This window comes from Gymnoscopelus braueri (genome assembly GCF_963280865.1).
Source record: "Gymnoscopelus braueri genome assembly, chromosome: 21".
NCBI classification, from domain to species: Eukaryota; Metazoa; Chordata; class Actinopteri; order Myctophiformes; family Myctophidae; genus Gymnoscopelus; species Gymnoscopelus braueri.
Genome location: NC_137623.1, coordinates 44,793,408 through 44,815,460, shown reverse-complemented (window position 1 = coordinate 44,815,460; position 22,053 = coordinate 44,793,408). Strand labels below are relative to the sequence as shown.

The 22,053-nt window shown below is 42.1% G+C and overlaps 1 protein-coding gene across 1 annotated transcript in view; it reads right to left on the bottom strand.

The window, feature by feature from the left end:
• LOC308077018 (catenin delta-2-like) overlaps positions 1–22,053 on the bottom strand; it is a gene marked incomplete at its 3' end in the record, with an annotated part of 629,209 nt that overhangs the window by 103,205 nt on the left and 503,951 nt on the right. Inside the window, exon 16 of the mRNA XM_080417546.1 lies at positions 936–1,053. Within this exon, the coding sequence (XP_080273672.1) occupies positions 936–1,053 (118 nt within the window). The remainder of the gene's footprint in view (positions 1–935; positions 1,054–22,053) is intronic.

Here is a 22,053-nt window from a genome sequence, read left to right as displayed (position 1 = left end):
TTAATTTCGTGGCAAATAAGAACTGTGTTCCAAAAATAAACAAATGACCTCGGCGGTTTGACTCTTATGAATATGAAGCGTCAGCTGACGGTGAGAAAACGCTAATGTTACTTCCGCCGAATTACATTTTCACCAGAAACAAACTGTATCAAATATGAGTGACTGACTATCATAAACGATACAGAGCCACCTCCCTGACAATAGTCGCCGAGACAGTTTGTTTATTTTTGGACCACAATTCTTATATGAGACGATTCTAAGATGACCCAATGTTATTCTCCATAGAGAAATTACTTCCCAGGGGATGGACAAGTGACGTCAGGACTTCTGTGCTCTATTGACTGTCTCACAAGCACAGAGGCACATGCACATTTGTATGGGCATGTATCGTAATTTTCCGTCAACGCCAAAGCCAAAAATACCTGTTGCTTATTTTCGTTTTAGTGTCCAACACTAAATGGTAATGGAAGCATTTATATGCAGCTTGAGGAACCAACCGTTCGTTCAATGGAGTTCAATGGACAGGTGGCGCCATCTCGAGAGGTTTTTGCTTTCAATGGCGTGACGTCACGGTCTCTTTCTAGATAGTGCCTATAGCCTGATTATCAGACTGAAGCAGTGTGGAGCTTCAGTCTGACATTAGCTCCAGTGTAGGCGATTACAAGGGGGAGGGGATTAAAGTTTCCTTAAACCAATCACAAGGGATCCCCACCTCCGACTCTCGTTGGACGGTACTGTTTGTACCGAATAAATCCTAGGTTCACATTACAACACCAGACCAAGAGAGGCAGTCCACTCAGAGAGTGGGCGGGGTCTATGGTCTGGAACGAGGCTAGATAGCGCCTTTATCCAAAGTGCTTTACAATGTGCATTACATTGCAAGGCACCGACCTGCTCTTCAGGAGCAATTAGGGGTTCAGTGCACACACACACACCTTGCTGTCGATCTCGCTGCTGCCCAGAGAGGTCTGGATGACGAACAGCAGAGCGTCTGTCAGGCCGTCACACTCCCTCATCCGCCTCCTCGCCTCCTCGCCCGCCGAGCTCACATTCCTAAAACACACACACACACACACACACACACACACACACACACACACACACACACACACACACACACACACACACACACACACACACACACACACACACACACACACACACACACACACAGGGGAATGGTAAGTAAGTGAAGTTGTGTGTATCTGCAAGTAAGTGTGTTGGTTGGTCTCTGTGTGTGTGTGTGTGTGTGTGTGTGTGTGTGTGCGTGCGTGCGTGCGTGCGTGCGTGCGTGCGTGCGTGCGTGCGTGCGTGCGTGCGTGCGTGCGTGCGTGTGTGTGTGTGTGTATGTGTGTGTGTGTGTGTGTGTGTGTGTGTGTGTGTGTGGGAGCTTGCGTGCACCGGTGAGTACACACACAGATGCATGCCTGTTCTTTGTTGTGTGTGTGTGCATCTTGTGTTTGGTTGGTCTGTGTGTGTGTGTGTGTGTGTGTGTGTGTGTGTGTGTGTGTGTGTGTGTGTGTGTGTGTGTGTGTGTGTGTGTGTGTGTGTGTGTGTGTGTGTGTGCGTGCGTGTGTGCGTGAGATAGATAGAGAGAGACAGAGAGAGAGACAGAGAAAGAGAGAGACAGACAGAGACATACAGAGAGACAGAGCGACAGAGATAAATGAGAGAGAGAGAGAGAAGAGAGAGAGAGAGAGAGAGAGAGAGAGAGAGAGAGAGAGAGAGAGAGAGAGAGAGAGAGAGACAGAGAGAGACAGACAGAGACATACAGAGAGACAGAGCGACAGAGATAAATGAGAGAGAGAGAGAGAGAGAGAGAGAGAGAGAGAGAGAGAGAGAGAGAGAGAGAGAGAGAGAGAGATTTTGGCAGGTCTGCTTGGCCTTAAACATTCAGATTCGCTCCTGGAGGCCCTCCGCAATTTAAAGCACGTGGGTTGAGACCAGACAAAAACACTAAGCCTTCTGTATTTGCACGGTTTGGTGCTCAAACTTCATACTGTAGCTGACATTCACAGCAACATCACAACACTGTAATACTTAAACACAGTAGCCTATGCATGTTCTTTTAAAACACTTTCTTAATGTGTGCATGTCATTATCGCCAAGTGGGGGCGCAGATCCACCAACAATCCGTGTAACTTGCCATGGCCCTGTGTTTCTCCGCAGCAGAGCATGCCTGCTCGAGCTCGAGCCAATCACGCCATACCTAATCTCTCAAGACAGATTCAGAGCTCTGCAGCTGAATCTGTCGGCAACTACCGTTACAACGTGTACAGTTTGTTGTTAGTAGGAATGAAAACAAAGACGCACCACAGGAAGAGGAGGGCTGAAGGGGGGTGAACGGGCCGACATACAGTCTCTATTCAATTCAATTAAATTCAATTGTATTAAAGTGTCAAATCACAACAAGTTGTCTCAAGACACTTTACATGTAGAGAAGAGACCCGACAGTCCCACCCTGAGCAAGCAATTTTGCGACAGTGGCAACAAAAAACTCCCCCTTAACTGGAAGAAACGTCAGGCAGACCCTAGGCTCTAGGGTGGGCGGCCTTCTGCCTCGACCGTGTCGGGGGGAAAGAAGAGAGAGAGGGAGAGACAGAGGAGAGATACAAGTAGTAGCAATAACAATAGTAGCAAATATAACAGTGTAAGATAGCATATGATAATATAATATAGTACAACAATAATGTTTATACAGTATATATTATAATGGTATAAGATAAGAATGTCTACACACGAATGTCAAAGGAAAAAAATAAGCAGACACACAGTCCTGCCCCTCCAGACAACCAAACAAGAAGCAAGGACCAACATCTGGGAAGATGAATGGCAAAGCTATGACACACGAGCTCATGAATGGTTGGACAGAGAAATCACAGCAACGGAAAGCCTCGCTAGTGACCACGACCTTGGTTGGGCAACCTGGGAGTCACTTAATAGACTGCATGTGGAACAGGAGAGGTGCAAAGCACTGATGAAAGTCTGGAACTACACAACAGAAGACACGTGCGGCTGTGGATCAGTGCAGACAGTGTCCCACCTACTGGAATGTGCCGATGCCGCCCCGGTGCAGTCCAGAAGACCTGGCAGAACCTATACCCCTTTAGCTGTGTTCTGTGCCCGATATTGGCAGAACGACATCTGAGATCGCTACGGACTCGCAGAAGAAGATTATCGCCATGTCACCATGGGTGATCAGGCTTTTGTGGCCCGGGCACTTGAGCTTTGGAATGCCCTACTATACCCTGAGACCTGCAATGTCAGCATCATCTTTTAAGTCACTCCTGATAACATGCTAATGTTGACTGCTTCCCTAATTCTCATGTGTTTTACCTGGGTTTTCTTTTATGCCATTTGTTGATGTCTATTTTACTGTTTGGTTTTACTTTACCATTTTAATTCCTTACACTCTTTTGGTACTTTAAGTATATTGTGATGCCTATACTTTTGTACTTTTACTCAAGTACAATTTTTAATGCAGGACTTTCACTTGTGACGGAGTATTTCAACATTGTGACATTGCTACTGAAGTACAGAAATCAGAGAAGATCTTCCATCACTGTGCGCATGTGTACGTGTTGGTGAGACTATTAACAACAAGTAAGACGCGGGAACGCTGGAGGCGAACGCAGATTGACTGTGGCTGCCATATTTCAACCACACTGTAGTAGTGCACTCTGCCGCACTCTGCCGGCTGTATACAGGCAGTGCAGCTGCTGGCATTTCAGCACGGAGTTTCGAGTCACATGGGGGCGCGAGCCAATGAGAGCGTGAACACACACGGAAAGACCATAAATATGGGACAGACACACACACAACGCAAGCACGGTGATATAGTAAGCTCCACTTGGTCGGAGGCACGGCTTCGCCTCCTTCCGCGTTCGCAATTAAACGGGTGTAATTGTATTCCAAACGTCATCGTATCCTGAATGAAATTGTATAAATCTCTCAATTTGTAAACTGTTATGACCTCCCGAGGAATCAGAGAAATCGGGACAAAATGCATAATTAAGTAGGCCTATAAAAGTATCAAAATCACTATTATATGAAACAAAAACTCTGGCGTGGCGTGAGTAATATTCACAAAATTATGTGCATAATAACTAAATAGGTATCATTGCATGTGAAATACAAAACAGCAGATGGTTTGGATCAAAGAGCAATACCACTGTGTAGATATACAAGTAAAAGTCCTGCATGAAAAATTTGACTAAAGTACGAATAAAAATATTATCATCAAAATATACATGCAGTACCAAAGTAAAACTACTAAAGCTTTTAAAAATGTGTGAAATCTTTGAAAATAGCAGATCTGCAAGCTCACAACGTGTTCAATGCGACACGTTGTGAGCTTGTAGATCAGCTATTTTTTTGATAGAGAATGTACAGTAATAGGTGGGGTTTTTTATTATCTAAATATACAAAGTAACCAGTAACTAAAGCTGTCTAATACATGTGGAGTAAAACTTACTATATTTACCTCTGTCCAAATGCCAGTCCACCACAGAGAGTGATAATAGTGTATATGTCTCCAGAGATATAATCATGGCAGTAAGTAGGGCCAGTGGTAATTGCAGTGTGGGTGCACTGCTGAATGGAGATACAAACCCGTCACCTCTCTCCATATTCAAATCCTAATTAAATCAATATGATTACTGATTATATAGACAGCCTATGCCAGGCAATCACAGATTAAATCAGGTACTGTGTGAGGAGGTGTGCGTGCGTACCCTTGACGAGGGTTCGCTGCTTCTCTAACAAACAACAGACCTGAACCTGGAAATGGTTGCCCTCCTTATGCTGCTATTTTCAAAGCATTTTTATACATTTGGAAACTTGTGAAATGGGACATTCTGCAACACGAGTACTTTTACTTTCAGTACTTAAGTATATTTTAGTGTGAATACTTTTGTACTTTTACTCAAGTACATTTTGAATACCAGACTTTTATTTGTAACAGTATTTCTACATTTCTACAACTGACTGAGCTATACCCAGACAAAATGGGTGAAAAGTAACTAAATTAAAAAAAGAATAAAATAAGAAAAAGTACATGTCTCTGATGATAATGTTGTAAACATTAATTTTATTTTCAGCCTGTTATTTTATACGCAAAACATCAGGAATGGATTTGAAAGGCAATAGGCGGAGATGAAAGAATGAGTGATCTTGTGCATGAACAGCTCCATCCATCACAGCATAGTAATAGGCAAATAAAGAGATCACACTTCTCTCTCCATGAGTCTATCAGCAGCCGCCTGTGGTCAATCATTCACTGTACTGACAGAGAGAGAGAGAGAGAGAGAGAGAGAGAGAGAGAGAGAGAGAGAGAGAGAGAGAGAGAGAGAGAGAGAGGAGAGAGAGCTCAATTAAAAGTGCACGTTCTCTCCGCTTAAGGGAAGGTCAAATTGTCTTCAGCCCCTCATGAATGCTAATGGCTCATGATGACAGTAACACTGTGCAGAGGTAGACCGTTCCTCTGGTTCAGTTCAAGTTGGCTTGGAACGGTGCAAAGGCAGAAAACAAAATAACAATAACACTTCACTTTGGCTAATGTTTTCAAACACCCTGACAGGGGAGTGGGTGGGCGGCTGACGAGGGTCGTCTTTCATTGCTTTTAATGCACGGCCTTGAATATTGTTGACGTCAGGCAGAAACCTTGTATGTCCAAAACTGTTACTTTTCAGAAAAATTGAAAAGAAATAACCTGTGTTCCAATATGGATCCATTGTAGTTATTATGTAGTCACACGCTCTTGTTAATACTTTTCATTCAATATTTATAAAACCCACCCACAGACAGACACACTAAACCACTTTCATTATCACTTCCAATAATTTTCAAAAAAGGCAAAGAATAGCCGATCTACAAGCTCACAATGCGTCGCATTGCGACACGTTTTGAGCTTGTAGATCTGCTATTTTTGCTACTTTTGTGCGACACTGTGGTAGCACCAAGTAGGGCATTCATTTATGAAAACAAACAAACAACATAAACGGTCCAAATTTGGAGATATTTGGTATATTTAATGTATTGCCCTTTGTCTTGTCATAAAGATAAAAAGGATAAAGATGAAAAAAAAACAAGAACAAAAATTACAGTCATAATTTATAGCAGCTTGCGGCAAGCTAAACAATAAAAACTGCAGTATTAAATAAAATATGTAACTCCTTTGAACACTGTTTCAGAGACATAGCGAATTTCACTCTATGAGATCTATGAATTAGTATGTTGAAACTTAAAAATATGTTGTTCAATTCTTTGACCATCAGATGGCGACCTAGGCTTTTTTTGGCCGTTGTTTAAAGCCACGCCCATTTACCCGAAAGCCACGCCCCTTTTGCCTTGCAGGGTACATATTCACCTGTTTCCTAGGCTGTGTGTTTTCCACTTCCTGTCGGATTTCATTGGATATCATTAGTCATCTGACCAGTTTCATTGGATTTCATTGGATCAAATCGACAGGAAGTGGAAAACACACAGGAAGTGGAAAGCCTAGGAAACAGGTGAATATGAAGGAAAGAAATGCCTATACATTCTTCTGTGTGTTCCTAGAGCAGCTCTAGCAAGCTGCTAGCAAACACATTGTAGATACAAGGTTTTTGCCCGACGGTGACAATATGCTGACTCTCACTTTCCACTGAAGTTGCAACAAAAGGCTTTTACCCGATGCTACAGCGTGGGCTGGTTAAGAGTGTCTCCACTGTTGTGACTATTCCATTGTCTGTAGTTATGGTTCGATCCAACGGCTGTCGAGGTCATTCATTGAGTTTGCGTGCAGTGTAGACGGAGAGATCACAACACACTAGAGCAGTGGTTCTCAAACTTTTCCAAGTCAAGGACCCCCGAATGAACACATTGACTGCCACTGACGTAGATCTACGTCATCTTTTTTTTGCTGCTCGCTCTGCCCTATGCTTACATTCCTCAGCTGATATCCATGTTTTATTTTTATTTTTTTCCCCTGAGAAACCACGAATGGATCCTGGATATTTATAAACACATGGGACTCTATTTCTTCTATAGATAGAAGCTTTTGCCATATTTCAATATACTATTTTTCGATCTATTTGTCGACCTCCAGTGACTGGGTACGTGGCATATAGCCAAAGCTAATTAGCATCAGGATGTACCCGACTGTTTCAACAGAGGAATACCAAAAATTGCTTCAAAGGATTGCAGTGCTGGAAACGGACTTAAACTTTTTAAGAGTTAATGTGGAAGTGAATCAACATTATGGAATTCCACAGTCTCAGAGCAACGGACAAGACCATGACAAAGCTTTCTCATGGAACACTCTCGGGGCAAAGCCAAAGGCTTTGAAGGGGCGAATAACTGGCAGAACTCGGAGCCCTGTGATTACAGATCTGACCGGCTGGCCTGCGCTACCACCCGCGCGTCACCATCATCGATGCCCCCGGACACAGGGTACCGCGTCTTTCACCCCCCTTCAACAGCGGAAAACTGCCAACGGGAGATCTACAAACAAATCTCCCAAAACATCGAGTGCTGAGCGTCAACTGTGGAAAACTGCCAAGGGGAGATCTACAAACAAATCTCCCAAAACATCGAGTGCTGAGTGTCCGGTGCGGCTGGGAAATAGATTCAGCCCATTGCTTCAGGACCCCAGATGCCCGTCTGATGACAGACCAAACAAATCCTCTTCACCCAGCAGGGTAAGAACCAAGAGTAACTCAGAAGGAAAAAGGCTATATGATGAGCCTGAATTTCTGATCATAGGGGATGCCGCTATTAAAGATGTTAAAAGCTTGATAAGAAGAAAGGCAAAAGTGTTATGCTTCCCCAAAGACAAAGTCTCTGACATGAATGACAGAATTCTGAATCTTGTCGCTGAACACCCAACGGTGAAAACCCTGATTTTGCACGTTGGCACATGTGATACAGAGGACAAACAGTCAGAAATCCTAAAACGGAATTTCACTGCCTTATTCAGCAAAATCAGCTCACTTGATGTGAAGGTGTGCATCAGCGGCCCAATACCACCTACAAGAGGCAGCGATGAACGTTTCAGTAGACTGTCTGCACTGAGCAAATGGCTTTCAACTACGTGCACCAACAAATCTGTACATTTTATTGACAATTTTTTTTGGGATAGAAGACACCTATTTTCCTCGGATGGGCTTAAATTGAACAAGCTGGGAGCAAAATTGTTCATGTCTAACCTTTTCTATAATGTTCCTATGTCTTCACCAAGCTCTCCCAAGGCCAGAGCACAAGATTCCATAACAACAGATAGTGCTCTGTTATCTGCTACCGCTGCTGAAAAACATGAATGGCTTTGTGTAGACGCTACCACACCATCCCCCACCGCTGCTGAGGGGGAGGGGGGCGCCACACCCCCCCCTACCAAGGATGGTGGAACATCCATAACAAATGAACTCTCTGATAACTCGGAAACAAAAACAAAGGCTGATGACAGCCTGGAGGAGATTGTCGACTCTGATGACAGCCTGGAGGAGATTGTCGACTCTGCAGCCACGGTCTGCAGAGGGTCACGCTGGGTCACGCTAGAAGAGGGATGGCCTCTCGATGAGGAAGATCAACCAACTCTATCACCTTCCTCCTCCTCATCATCATCTTTTTCCCTGTCCCCAATACCCCTTCTGGAGTTCACCAGTAGCATGAACGACTTGATTAAAGAGGGGACTAGAATCACCCCCCAAATCAAACGCCAGGCCCCACAACCATCAACCGTGCCCTGCCCCCCACCCATCCCCCCTCGACGGTTGACGCTGTTGGCACTAGCGATACAGAGGCGCAAGATCAGGAACGAAGAACGTGAAGAACAGCGCAAGAATTGTCCCTACGAATTGTCCCTACGTCTAGAGAATACATTTGACTGCTGAGATAGGCAGGGTCCATTATGCATAGCCAAAATCATGTCTGGGCCCAAGGCTATTTCAGTTAGCCTTGTTGAAAACAAGGTTTACAATATTCCCACTGTTATCTCAAATAGAGCCTCCGGGACAAGGAGTGACTTTAAACACTCTGCAAATATAGCAAATTTAACACGCATTCCCTGTAGAGGCAACAGCCAGATAGTTGAATGCCTGAAGCTAAACCTGGCCCTATTTAACATCAGGTCACTTAATGACAAGTCTTCCTCTGTAAATGATATCATCTGTAAAGAGAAACTAGATATTATCTTTTTAACAGAAACTTGGCTTGGATCTGATGGAGCGGTGCCCCTAGCTGCAGCATGCCCACCAAAGTACAGTTTCATTCACTCAGGACGTGAGGGAAAAAGAGGAGGTGGTCTGGCGAATATCTTTTCTGACACTTTAAAATTCAAACCTCTGCCAAACCTCGGCAGTTTTAAATCATTTGAATACCAGGCCACCATATTGGAGAGTCAATCCTCTGTGCTTATGATTAGTATGTATCGACCTCCAAAGTGCAGCAAAGCCTTATTTCTAACAGAAATATCAGAACTTTTATCTATCTGTTCCACTAATTATGACAGAACTCTGATTACTGGAGATGCTAATCTACATGTTGACATTGTTTCGGATGTTGTGGCTATGGGTTTCCTACAGTTACTGCACAACTTTGACTTTATTCAACATGTTGTTGGGCCAACACATAAACATGGCCATACCCTGGACTTGGTGATCACTAAAGGTTTGAATATCACTGTTGACAGTATTATTGATAAGCCCGAACTAACAGACCACTATTTATTGTGTTTTAATATGACTGTCTCTGATCTAGGGAAAAACAATACAGAATATACTATAAAAAAACGTTTTTTTAGCTCATCTGCAGCAAACGAGTTTCCTCGTCATCTGGCGTGTGTGCAGGTGCCCCCCCTACTTGATGCTCCCTCAGTGAATGATATGGTTCAACATTTTAATCTCAAATTAGAGTCAGCTCTCGACATAGTGGCTCCTATGAAAACTAAAAAGAAACTTAACTCTAGAGTAACACCCTGGATCGACGCGCACATGCGCTCACTCAAGAAAGAATGTCGTAAAGCTGAGCGAATTTGGAGAAAAAACAAACTCACTGTCCACCTAGAGATCTTTAAGAAGTCAACAGTGGCCTATAACAAAGCACTGCGCTTGGCAAGGCAGGCATATTTTTCACGCATTATCAATGACAACAAGCAAAATGCCAGAGTCTTATTCTCTACCATTGAACATCTCTTAAACCCCCCCCAGGCTTACAAGGAGTCGCTCCCTGCTTCTAAAGCTAAGTGTGATGAGTTCGCATCCTTTTTTGAAAACAAAATTTTTAGCATTCCAGCTGGTATTATGAATGCTGCTGCTAGCACTGCAAATGCGGCAAATGGTGCATGGTGCAAAAATGTAGATCCCTCCAGAGGAAGCCTAATATCATTCTGCGCAATTAATGAAGAGGAACTCCGTAAAACTATATCACAGATGACATCATCATCTTGCTCACTGGATGTAGTACCCACCCCGTTTCTCAAAGAGGTTTTAGACAGTGTTATTGGAGATATCCTAAGAATTGTAAACAGCTCTCTACTTTCAGGCGTCTTTCCAGACTCACTGAAAACGGCTGTAGTCAGGCCGCTACTCAAGAAACACAACCTTGATCCATTGGTGCTGGGTAATTATAGACCAATCTCAAATCTGCCATTTTTGGATCAACTGGATCAACTGGATGTGTTCCTACAGAACAATAAGGTTCATAACAAATTCCAATCTGGCTTCAGGAAAGGTCATAGTACAGAAACAGCACTTGTAAAAGTAATTAATGATCTAAGGGTGTCCGCTGACGACAAAAATGTATCTGTTCTCCTACTTCTTGACTTAACCGCTGCTTTTGATACGATTGATCACACAATTCTACTACAACGTTTGGAGTACTGGATTGGTTTGTCAGGCACAGCCTTGTCTTGGTTTCACTCTTACCTAACAGGCAGAAGCTATTTTGTCAGTCTAGCTAACTTTGACTCAGACAAACACAACATCTGTTCTGGTATTCCACAGGGCTCAATTCTGGGTCCCTTATTGTTCTCCCTGTATATACTACCGCTGGGAGAACTCATCGCCGATCACGGAGTGAACTTCCATTTCTATGCTGATGATACCCAGCTGTATCTTTCAGTAGCTCCAGACGACCCCTGCGCTCTAGACCCATTGTTGACCTGTCTGTCCAGTATAAAATGCTGGATGAGTGAGAACTTTCTTAAGCTAAATGAGGATAAAACAGAAGTTCTCATAATTGGCTCCAGTGAGCAGAGAGAATCAATAACAAGTAGACTTGGTAACCTGGCTGTAGAAAGTAACACCACAGTAAAGAACCTGGGGGTGATTATCGATTCTGAATTGAATTTCAATACACACATTAATCATGTCACCAAGATTGCTTTCTTTCATCTTAGAAATATTGCGCGAATTAGAGACTATCTGTCGTTAGACGATGCAAAGACGCTGATCCACGCTTTAGTTTTCTCTCGGCTTGATTACTGCAACGCACTCTACTCTGGCCTGCCAAAGAAAACAACTGACAGATTACAACTTGTTCAAAATGCGGCAGCCAGAATTTTAACTAAAACCAGGATGAGAGAACATATCACTCCAGTTCTTGCTTCACTACACTGGCTCCCGGTTGTTTTTAGGATTGATTTTAAAATTCTTTTAATAGTTTATAAAGCTCTAAATGGTCTGGCACCTACCTACCTCTCTGACTGCCTAGAGAGATATGTTCCAAACCGGGCCCTCAGGTCTTCAAGTGCTGACCTGCTCGAGGTGCCTACAATGACATATAAAAAATACGGTGAAGCAGCATTCTGCTTTTACGGACCGACAGTGTGGAATAAACTCCCATTACACCTAAGACAGGCAGCCTCTGTCGATAGCTTTAAAGCACAGCTCAAGACCTATTACTTCACTCTTGCTTTTAGCTGATTCTTTGGTTGATTTTTAATTCCTCACTGTATTCCCTATTTTAATGTTGTTTTATGCCTTTGCTTTTGCTTGCTTTTATTTTATCTTTGTTTGCTTTATTGTTAAATTGGTTCTAACTGTAATTGTATTCTTGCTCTGTAAAGCACTTTGAGCTGCATTTCATGTCATGAAAGGTGCTATACAAATAAAGTTTATTATTATTATTATTATTATTATTAAGGAGAAAGCTCAGGTTTCACATCTGGTGTTTGTAGAAATCACATCATCTCATTTATCCACTGTGTGCCAAGCTAGCCTGCTGTCAGTGTTGGCTGAAGTATCCATATGTTTTACTTCAGTAAAAGTAGCAATACCGTAGTTAGTATATCATCTCGGGTGGAGATTTGTGTGTGTGTGTGTGTGTGTGTGTGTGTGTGTGTGTGTGTGTGTGTGTGTGTGTGTGTGTGTGTGTGTGTGTGCGCGCGCGTGTCTTTAAGTGGCGCATGTATTGCACTGTCTCCTGTTTGTGTTCAATTAGTGTAACTGGTTGCATCTTTGTGTTGCAATCAGCTGCAGCTGTTGTTGTTGCCGTGCTCATACAGACATATGGAATAACACACTCGGTCACTTGTTGAAGCGGCGGCTGGCATCGCTCAAAAATAGCAAAAAGTAGCAGATCTGCAAGCTCAAAACGAGCTTGTTTCGAGCTTGTGGATCTGCTACTTCATTGCTTTTGTGTGACACTGTAGTATGATCAAGTTATTTCACGTTTGTATGTTTGGAAGATAGGATGTTTCTGGCCGACAGCAACGGTATAAATAATTAAAAAAAAGTACAAATGTGGTTCTGTGATGTAGTGGAGACGTAGGTATCAGGTTCACCATCACCACCATACCAGATGGCAGGAACACATTACATTTTCTCTATGATTTAAGTTCGTTTTGTGAACACACAATACAGTTGTAGTTTGCTTGTTTTTGTTAAAATAAACAAAAAGGTTTTTTTATCTGAGTTTTTTGTTACTTTTAGTTTGTTACTTTTAATTACTCTCTCTCTCTCTCTCTCTCGCTCGCTCGCTCGCTCGCTCTCTCACTCACTCACTCACTCACTCACTCACTCACTCACTCACTCACTCACTCACTCACTCACTCACTCACACACTCACACACACACACACACACACACACACACACACACACACACACACACACACACACACACACACACACTACTATACTCACTAACATTTAAGGACAACAATTATTATGAATGCCATTATGTAGACAACTTTTCTGTTTGTGTTATCAGTGTTATCAGACCAAACCCAGGCTCCAGTGGAGGGGTTTCCCAGTCCTCCATTCAGGGGCTGTTTACCACCTGCAGATTGTTGGTACACAGCCACGCTTCCTGCTGCTGCCATGCTGTGTGTGTGTGTGTGTGTGTGTGTGTGTGTGTGTGTGTGTGTGTGTGTGTGTGTGTGTGTGTGTGTGTGTGTGTGTGTGTGTGTGTGTGTGTGTGTGTGTGTGTGTGTGTGAGCATACAAAAATGTTCCTCTTGTTCCCTGCTGTCCGTAATGAGAGAAAACAACATGTGTTGTAAAATGAGTTCACAATGAAGAGTTTGTGTACGCATGGCACGCACACACAATCAAGTCGTGACACACAATCTAGTCTTCAGTGGTCGGATGGGTGGGCCACAAACACTTAATGAGATTTCCAAGTGGTCCCTTATCCAGAAAAGGTTGGGAACCGAACCGCTGATAGAATATATTTTACAACAGTTGAAGCGGTCATTTGTGATTAGGCCTACATAGCAGCAGCAAAGTAACACCTGTGGTTTGTGAACAGGATGCTTTGATTGAGTCGTGTGTCTGGGGTATTTCAATAGGTAATTATTGAACCCAGGGGTATTCAATAGGCAATTATTGAACGCAGGCAGGACAATGAACTCAACTGAATGATGGAAAGTGACAGCCCAGCGTTCAGCTCAGATTGGACACCTTGAAGGCTGGAGATTTACTCGTCAACTGTTATGGCTTCTAGATATGTGTTGCAGTTTAGCGCGGCTGTCTGTTTAATTTATGTATCTATGCTCTGAATAAGTCTTATAGTTTTATAGAGTTGTATAGTTTTTGGAGTGGGCGTAGGGATCAATGTCTGTTCTTTGTTGTGTTAGGCTACTGTATGTGTTTTCACAAAACCACGGACCACAAGGGAAATAAGTCTCTGACTTTATTGTGTGTTTTTGTCCTTGACGTGTGAATTCAGCCAATGCATCGTATTTGCTTGCGTTTCTCTCTTTTGACATAAAGTTCCAATCGATGAATCAATCAATTCACCAATGTGGTTTACCATCCTATGTGAAGCTGACAATGTGTTGATACCCTATTTCAGTGGTGTAAAGTAACTAAGTACATTTACTCAAGTACTGTACTTAATTAACACATTGAGTGCCAAAACCGTATTAATACGGTTTTGCAAATACACCCTGGGAGTGCCAACTTTCCTAAAAAACATATATATACGTGAGTTTTGTCTTTTTGTTTTTTTCGTTTATTTCCATGCGGGAGGGGCTAGAGCAGCTCTGGGATCACCCTAGGCGATTCTGAGAAGGAAGGGCCAGATAGATCACCCTGTCAAAAACATGGTTCCCCATCCGCTTCCGATCTATTTCCTTCTCTAAAACGCCTATAACTCCGAAACTTGTTTCTATGGGGAAAAGAAATCATTTTGCATCCGCGATCGCTCCGCCATTGTTACTCACGTGAGAGATGTTATCGTTCCAGCCGTTAGCCAGGATCATCGGGTAAAATGGAGGCATGCTTTTTTTTTCATGGATTGCTCATCATGGAGTCTACAGCTTTAAACAGCACAATGGAGGTTAACGATGAGATTCCCGGCACCGAACGTATTCTGTTATTATAACATTCTGGCACCCAATTCGTTAAGTACAATTTTGAAGTATTTTTACTCTACTTGAGTGTTTCCAATTGTTTGTACTTTTACTTCTACTCCACTACATTTCAGAGGAAAATATTGTACTTTTACTCCACTACAATTATTTGAAAACTTTAGTCACTAGTAACTTTGTAGATTTTGATTATTATTACAAAACATACATTCATTACCCACTTCAGCCCTATTTAAACTTTGTCTATTTGAAAATAGCAGAACTACAAGCTCACAACGCGTCACAGCTTCTAGATAGCCTATTTTCAAAAGATTTTTATACATTTCAGACACAATAACTTGTGAAACGGGACATTCTGCATAATGAGTACGTTCTACTTTTGACACTTTAACTCTTTGACTGCCAGAGTATTTTCATAAAGTACTCCCCCATTGCCAGCAATTTTCGTGTTTTTTTTATTTTTATATTTTGAAAATTGTCATGAAAATAATTGATCAGACTGTTTTTTAAAGACGCTGCACAAATCCGCCACTAGAGAGCAGCACATGATAGCTTGATCAGCTCCTTGTGTCACTGTTACCCTTCTTGAGCCATTAGACAGGGAAAAACATGAAAACGGATGTGACGTCCTCCCAGATTGTTTTGATCGTCAAAATTACGATGTGATACACGACGGCGATGACTGATCGTCACCCAGACCATAGATTATAGAAGAGAAGCTGTCCGTTTGTCCGTTCTACCGTGTGAATAATCGTTTGTTTACCTATTTTGGACGAAAATGACCGGGGGAAAATAATCAAAAACCGGAAACGGAACCCAGGCCATGAAACCGGATGCAGATATGGGTGAAGTAAGTGGAACTCGAGAATAACATTGGATTTTAAGCAGCATAATAATCAGAGATTAAACAATGAACGCAAATCCAACGCGTCAAACGCGTCAATGGCGTGGGTGGATTAAGTAGTAATTGACGCGTTTTCGAGTCAATGGCGTTTATAGAGTTAAGTACATTTTGATACCAATATTTGTGTACTTTTACCCAAGTAAATTTTGAATTCCAGACTTTAACTTGTAACAGTAAGAGTAAGAGTATTTATACATTGCAGTATTGATACATTTACTTAAGTAAAACATTTGAGTACTTTTTCCTTTACTGCCTTACTGCATCTGTGTCTACACATATACAGTAGGCCGTGTATAGTCTATACTTGCGAGGGTTCAAATGTCCCCACAAAGGTAGTAGAATGTGAGACACAGACATTGTGAGAACAATTGTCCCGGTCGTCACCAGATGTTTTATGGTTGTTTTTCCTTCTCTTTTTCTCCAGATTTAGTTCAGCGTTGTCCTTAGCTAGCCCAGATGGAGAGGCGTGGTCCAGAGAGGGACATAGCTTCAATCACAATTATAACAATAGGCTATAGCTAGATGAATATGCATGCACACACACGCACGCACGCACGCACGCACGCACGCACGCACGCGCACACCCACACAAGCATGTTCGCACACACACACACACACACACACACACACACACACACACACACACACACACACACACACACACACACACACACACACACACACACACACACACACACACACACACACACACACACAAACACACAGATGTAGATGTTCAAGTTTGCAGACACACAAAGGACATTTTCATCTGTGCAAGGAGGCAAAATAAAGAGAGAAGAGAATTAAAACAAAAAATAAATCTGCATACGTATGTATATACACACGTAGCCCTGCGTCATGGAACCAAAAGTTCCTGGTTTTCGATTTTTTATCACATTTACAACTCTCACATGTACATAAAGTGCTTACCGACGAGCCACGGATGTTACAAGTTGATCCGACCCATTGATAAGTACCCGTATCTCCCGTATTGTTCAATAAAAAGCATTTTAATCCGATCGGCGGCCATTTTCTTTTTTTGGGGTAATGTTTCAGAGTGCAATACACCTTCCAACCAGTAGTGTCGCATAGTTGAAAGCATCGGAGAAAATTCAGAGAAAATGGCAGGCGATCGGATTAAAAATCTTTTTATTGAACATTACGGGAGATACTTATCGCGGGTCGGATCAACTTGTAACATCCGTGGCTCGTGGGTAAGCACTTATATCTGAAATCTGAACGTGTATGTGAGAGATGTAAATGTAAAAAAATCGAAAACCAGGAACTTTCGGTTCCATGATGCTTGTGACAGACGAGCGTCATGTGAACCATGGGTAATACACATGTAGCGTATATTCTGGTAGAGTATGTACATGAGGTTAGTCATAAGGTGCATGAACGTATAGCAGCAGGCATGTACTGTAGTATTAGACATGAATGTGAAAAAAAGAGTATCATCACGATTGTTCATGATGTTAAAGGGATAGTTCGCCCACAAAAATACTTTTTTTCTATCAATTACCCCATTGAGACTTGAATTCATGGATATTTTTTTAGTTTTTGTCGCATTCCTAAGCCAATAATTTGATGACCAGCGGACCTGTAGGTAGCGGTTCCGGTAGGAGACACAAAGGAGACTCTTTGTGTCTCCTACCGGAACCGCTGTCGGTCATAAAATTATTTGGCTTAGGAATGCGACAAAAACAAAAAAAAGAACTCCAAGGCTAGCCTGGTACAGGGCCAGGCGGTGGTCCACGCCTTATCACACCATTCAACCCCAACCTCAATCTGTTCCTAATTATAAGCCTCATTCCTCAAACATTTTTAAACCATTTCTCTTGCGAGGACAATGTCTACTTGTCAAACTCTTCTATACTGTAATTGTATAGTACAAGTATAGTAATACAAGTACACACACACACACACACACACACACACACACACACACACACACACACACACACACACACACACACACACACACACACACACACACACACACACACACACACACACACACACACACACACACACACACACACACACACACACAGTTAACCCAATTCAATCCGGGAACGCATCTGTGTCATTTTAGATTTCTTTGGCTATTCAAAAATAGCAGATATACAAGCTCGTAGCACGGCACTGAGTGCCGCGCTACAAGCTTGTAGATCTGCTATTTTTTAAAATGTGTGCAAACATTTGTACAATATTTTGTTCCAGGGACCTCCAGAAGCAAAGATTTGAGTTACAAATGTTTGTTTTAAATATATATATATTCAAAGATTTGCAATTTTCTTTAAAAAAATAACAGATCTACAAGTGCTATGAGCTTGTAGATCTGCTATTTTTGAATAGCCAAAGAAATCTAAAGTGACAGAGATTCCCGGATTGAATGGGTTAAGTCTGCGTGTGTGGTTCGGTTGTTATGGACAGGGCCGTGCCAAAGCAGTGTGTACAGATGGACGGTACACTGTGAGTAGGAAGATGAACAGCCAGTGTTTTGCAGACAGTTACGGCTCCTCTGACACACTGTGGCCTCCATCACAGTCACTCCAATTAGCACATGGTGCAACAGATGTACAACGATGATGTGTCCACCGGGGACGCCGGAGAACACCACTAGACGTCCACACAGTGCACTGACTGACGCTTAAGACAGCAGGAGCTCATACAAGGCAGAGTTATACCATTATTTCTTGGAGTTTGTGTGTGCGTGTGCGTGCACGCGCTTGTGTGTGTGTGTGTGTGTGTGTGTGTGTGTGTGTGTGTGTGTGTGTGTGTGTGTGTGTGTGTGTGTGTGTGTGTGTGTGTGTGGAACATGTGCATGCATGTGATCAGCAAGTATCCATGGACAGATATCATTCTGTAGACCCACACGAGTCTTATACTTTGTTCTTAACTCATTCAATCCGGGAAAGCATCTGTGTCATTTCAAGATTTCTTTGGTTATTCAAAAATAGCAGATCTACAAGCTCATAGCGCGGCACTCGGTGCCGCGCTATGAGCTTGTATATCTGCTATTATCTCAAGTCTATGATCTGTATTTTCCCCTTAGATTGGCGTCTTCCAAACCTCATCATAACCCGACCAAAGCATGGATAACTTCAGCCATCATGAAATCTGTAAATACTAAACATAGACAGACTGTACAAAAAAAGGTAATAGTAGGCTAGTATTCTCAGAAGTTGGTCCTAATCTGGCCTCCTATCCATGAAAATATTCATTTCTCACCAGTGTCAGAGGATGAGGTTCGGAAGACATTAAATTGGTCTGAAAGTTTCCTTCTCCAGGTTATGACAATATTGACTGTACATTATTGAAAACCATTCATGAGTACATTGTACAACCTCTAACTCACATTTTCAACCATTCATCGGAGCAGGGAATAGTTCCTTTAGAACAAAAAAAAAATGCCAAGATTATCCCTATTCATAAAGATAATGACCCAGCCATTTTCAACCATTATAGATCCATTTCGCTTGCTAGGCCTATCCAAAATATTTATATGGGTTCAGAAAGAAGCATTCAATATATATACGGCACTTATACATCTAGTAAATGAAATATATAAAGCTAGAGATAGAAAGGAAAACACTATGCATTTTTCCAAGGCATTTGACACGGTCAATCACCTTCTTATTCAGAAACTGTCTCATATCGGAGTAAAAAAATATGCACTCCTCTGGTTCAGGAGTTATCTTAAAGACAGACAGCAGTTTGCATCCTACAATGGAACCATTTCTCCTCTTCTTCATACAGTATGTCCCACAAGGCTCAACTCTTGGGCCTTTGTTATTTTTCATATATTAATCCACTAAGACCGGGAACACATCTGTGTCATTTTAAGATTTCTTTGGCTATTCAAAAACAGCAGATATACAAGCTTGTAGATCGGTTATTTTAGAAAAATCTTGAAAATGTGTGCAAATCTTTGAATATGTATATTTTTTAAAGCAAACATTTGTATCTCAAATCTTTACTTCTGGGGGTCCCTCGAACTAAGCATTTTGAGATGGGTGTCCACGGCCGAATACATATCTATAAATGTTTTCTAAATCCTACAGTAACAGTATGTTGCTACTGTATATCAGTGGTGCTCCAACTTTTTCATGTCAAGGATCCCCAAAATGATATGTATTTGGCCGCGGACCCCATCTGAAAAGATGTTATTCCAGGGACCCCCCAGAAGCACAGATCGGAGTAAAAAAAATTAGCTTTAAAACAAATACAGTATATATTCAAAGATTTGCCAAAAAAATCAAAAGTCTGAGATTTTTTGAATAGCCAAATAAATCTTAAAAATGACAGATGCGTTCCTGGTCATAATGGATTAATGACCTTCCAAATGTCTCAGATAAACTGTCAAAAACATTATTTGCAGATGACCCGTCATTTGATCAACACTGAGGTAGGCAACTATTTTATATTATTCTACGATTTATCCATATTTTAATTACTGTAACATAGTCTAGGCTAGTACTCATCAGACGATACTTGAGCCCATATACCGTCTTCAGAAACAAGCTCTAAGAACAATACGTTGTGTACATCCAAGACATTCATCTCAGCCTTTATTCCTTTTTATTAGGTGTCCTCAGTGTTTACCAATACCAAGTGAACCATCTTCAAATTGTTTTGTTTGGTTCATGGCTCATTGGGGAGAACCCTTCCACCCTTTTTTCATCATATATTTGAGTATCATTTTCAGGTCCATAATTACTCAACGCATAGCTCGTCTCTCCTCAGACCCCCAACTGCCCGTACGTCTCAAACTCAGTTTAATATATATAGACCCTACAGAGGGTCTAAAATATGGAATTATATGCCATTACATCTACTGGAGTTGTCTTCCATATGGTGTGCCTAATTAACTAATTCACTGCCAACGCGATGCAACGCGTTGTGAGCTTTTAGATCGGCTATTTTCAAATAGCCTATATATAAAACAGGGCTAAAGTGGTTAATGTATGTTTTATAATGTAATCATTTATATCTGCAAAGTAAATAGTAACTAAAGTTTTCAAATAAAGTTTTCAAATAATTGTAGTGGAGTAAAAGTACAATATTTGCCTCAAGTAAAGTACAAATACCTCAAAATTGTACTTAAGTACAGTACTTAAGTAAATGTAATTAGTTACTTTCCACCACTGCTGACGACACAACGGTGATGGGCTTGATCGACAGCGACAACGAGACAGAGCCCACAGAGACGTGGTCAGAACCCTCACAAACTAATAGTTTGAGAACCACTGGACCAAACTAATATTCAGTATGTTTGACTTGTTTGACTCGTACACACACTTTGCGTCATGCAGTATAACCACTTAAGCCCCATTTCACATTTTCAACATTGTTCATAAAATAGCAGAAATAGCTCATCTACAACAAGCTCACAACATAGCATTTTGATGTCATCTGCTAGCTTAGATCTTTGCTGACGTTCTGTTGACATCTTTCAGATAAGTTGGAGTAACGTCATTGGGTATTCTACGAAATGACATCACCGCCCAGTGACATCACAACGTCATCATCAACCATGTCCTTTAAAAGTAATTGTCAAATAAAACAAAGCCTCATTTAGCGCATTTCTGCAAGAGAAGAACTCTGCCTGCCATAAGGAACCTTCCCTGGACATTAGTAGTGAACACTGCTGAACAGACTCTGCTGTGTAGCACAGAGGATTACCACGGCCTGTGATTGCGCTGCTGGCGATCGATTCACTATCGACTTCCTTCATCATCGGCTTCCTCGATTGGCCAACCCAACTCATCAGCTTTGTCAGGAATTGTGAACCATTCGTGCCACTGAACCAATTATAAGCAACAGCGCACCACACATTAGGACTCTTACAGTGCAAGAGTTAAACTAAACTACGGTGTGAGAGATGTTCTGCTGGACGGTGCATCTGAGTGGAGAACCACATACATACGATCATGCTGCTGTTGCAGTGGAGCACAAGGTGTACTTCTTTGGAGGGGACTTTAACTGGAACAACAGCAGGATTCAGATTGGCGTGCACGTCTTCAACACAGTGACTTTACGCTGGATGACGTTGCCCGGCAGGCTTGAAGTTCCCTCCATGCATGACGGCCACACAGCTGTGCTGATAGGATATATCGTCTACATCTGCGGAGGGTTGCCTGACTGTAACGTGCTTTATGCATTTGATGTCGACACCAACAGATGGTTCACACCCAAGGTTTCGGGGACCCCTCCAGGGACCAGGCACCACCACTCAGCCTGTGTCTTAGGGAAGGTCAGGTATATTTATGGAGGATGCACCAGGCTGACGTTCAATAATGACAATAATGACATCTACAGGTTGGACACCACCACGATGGTCTGGTCTTTAATTAA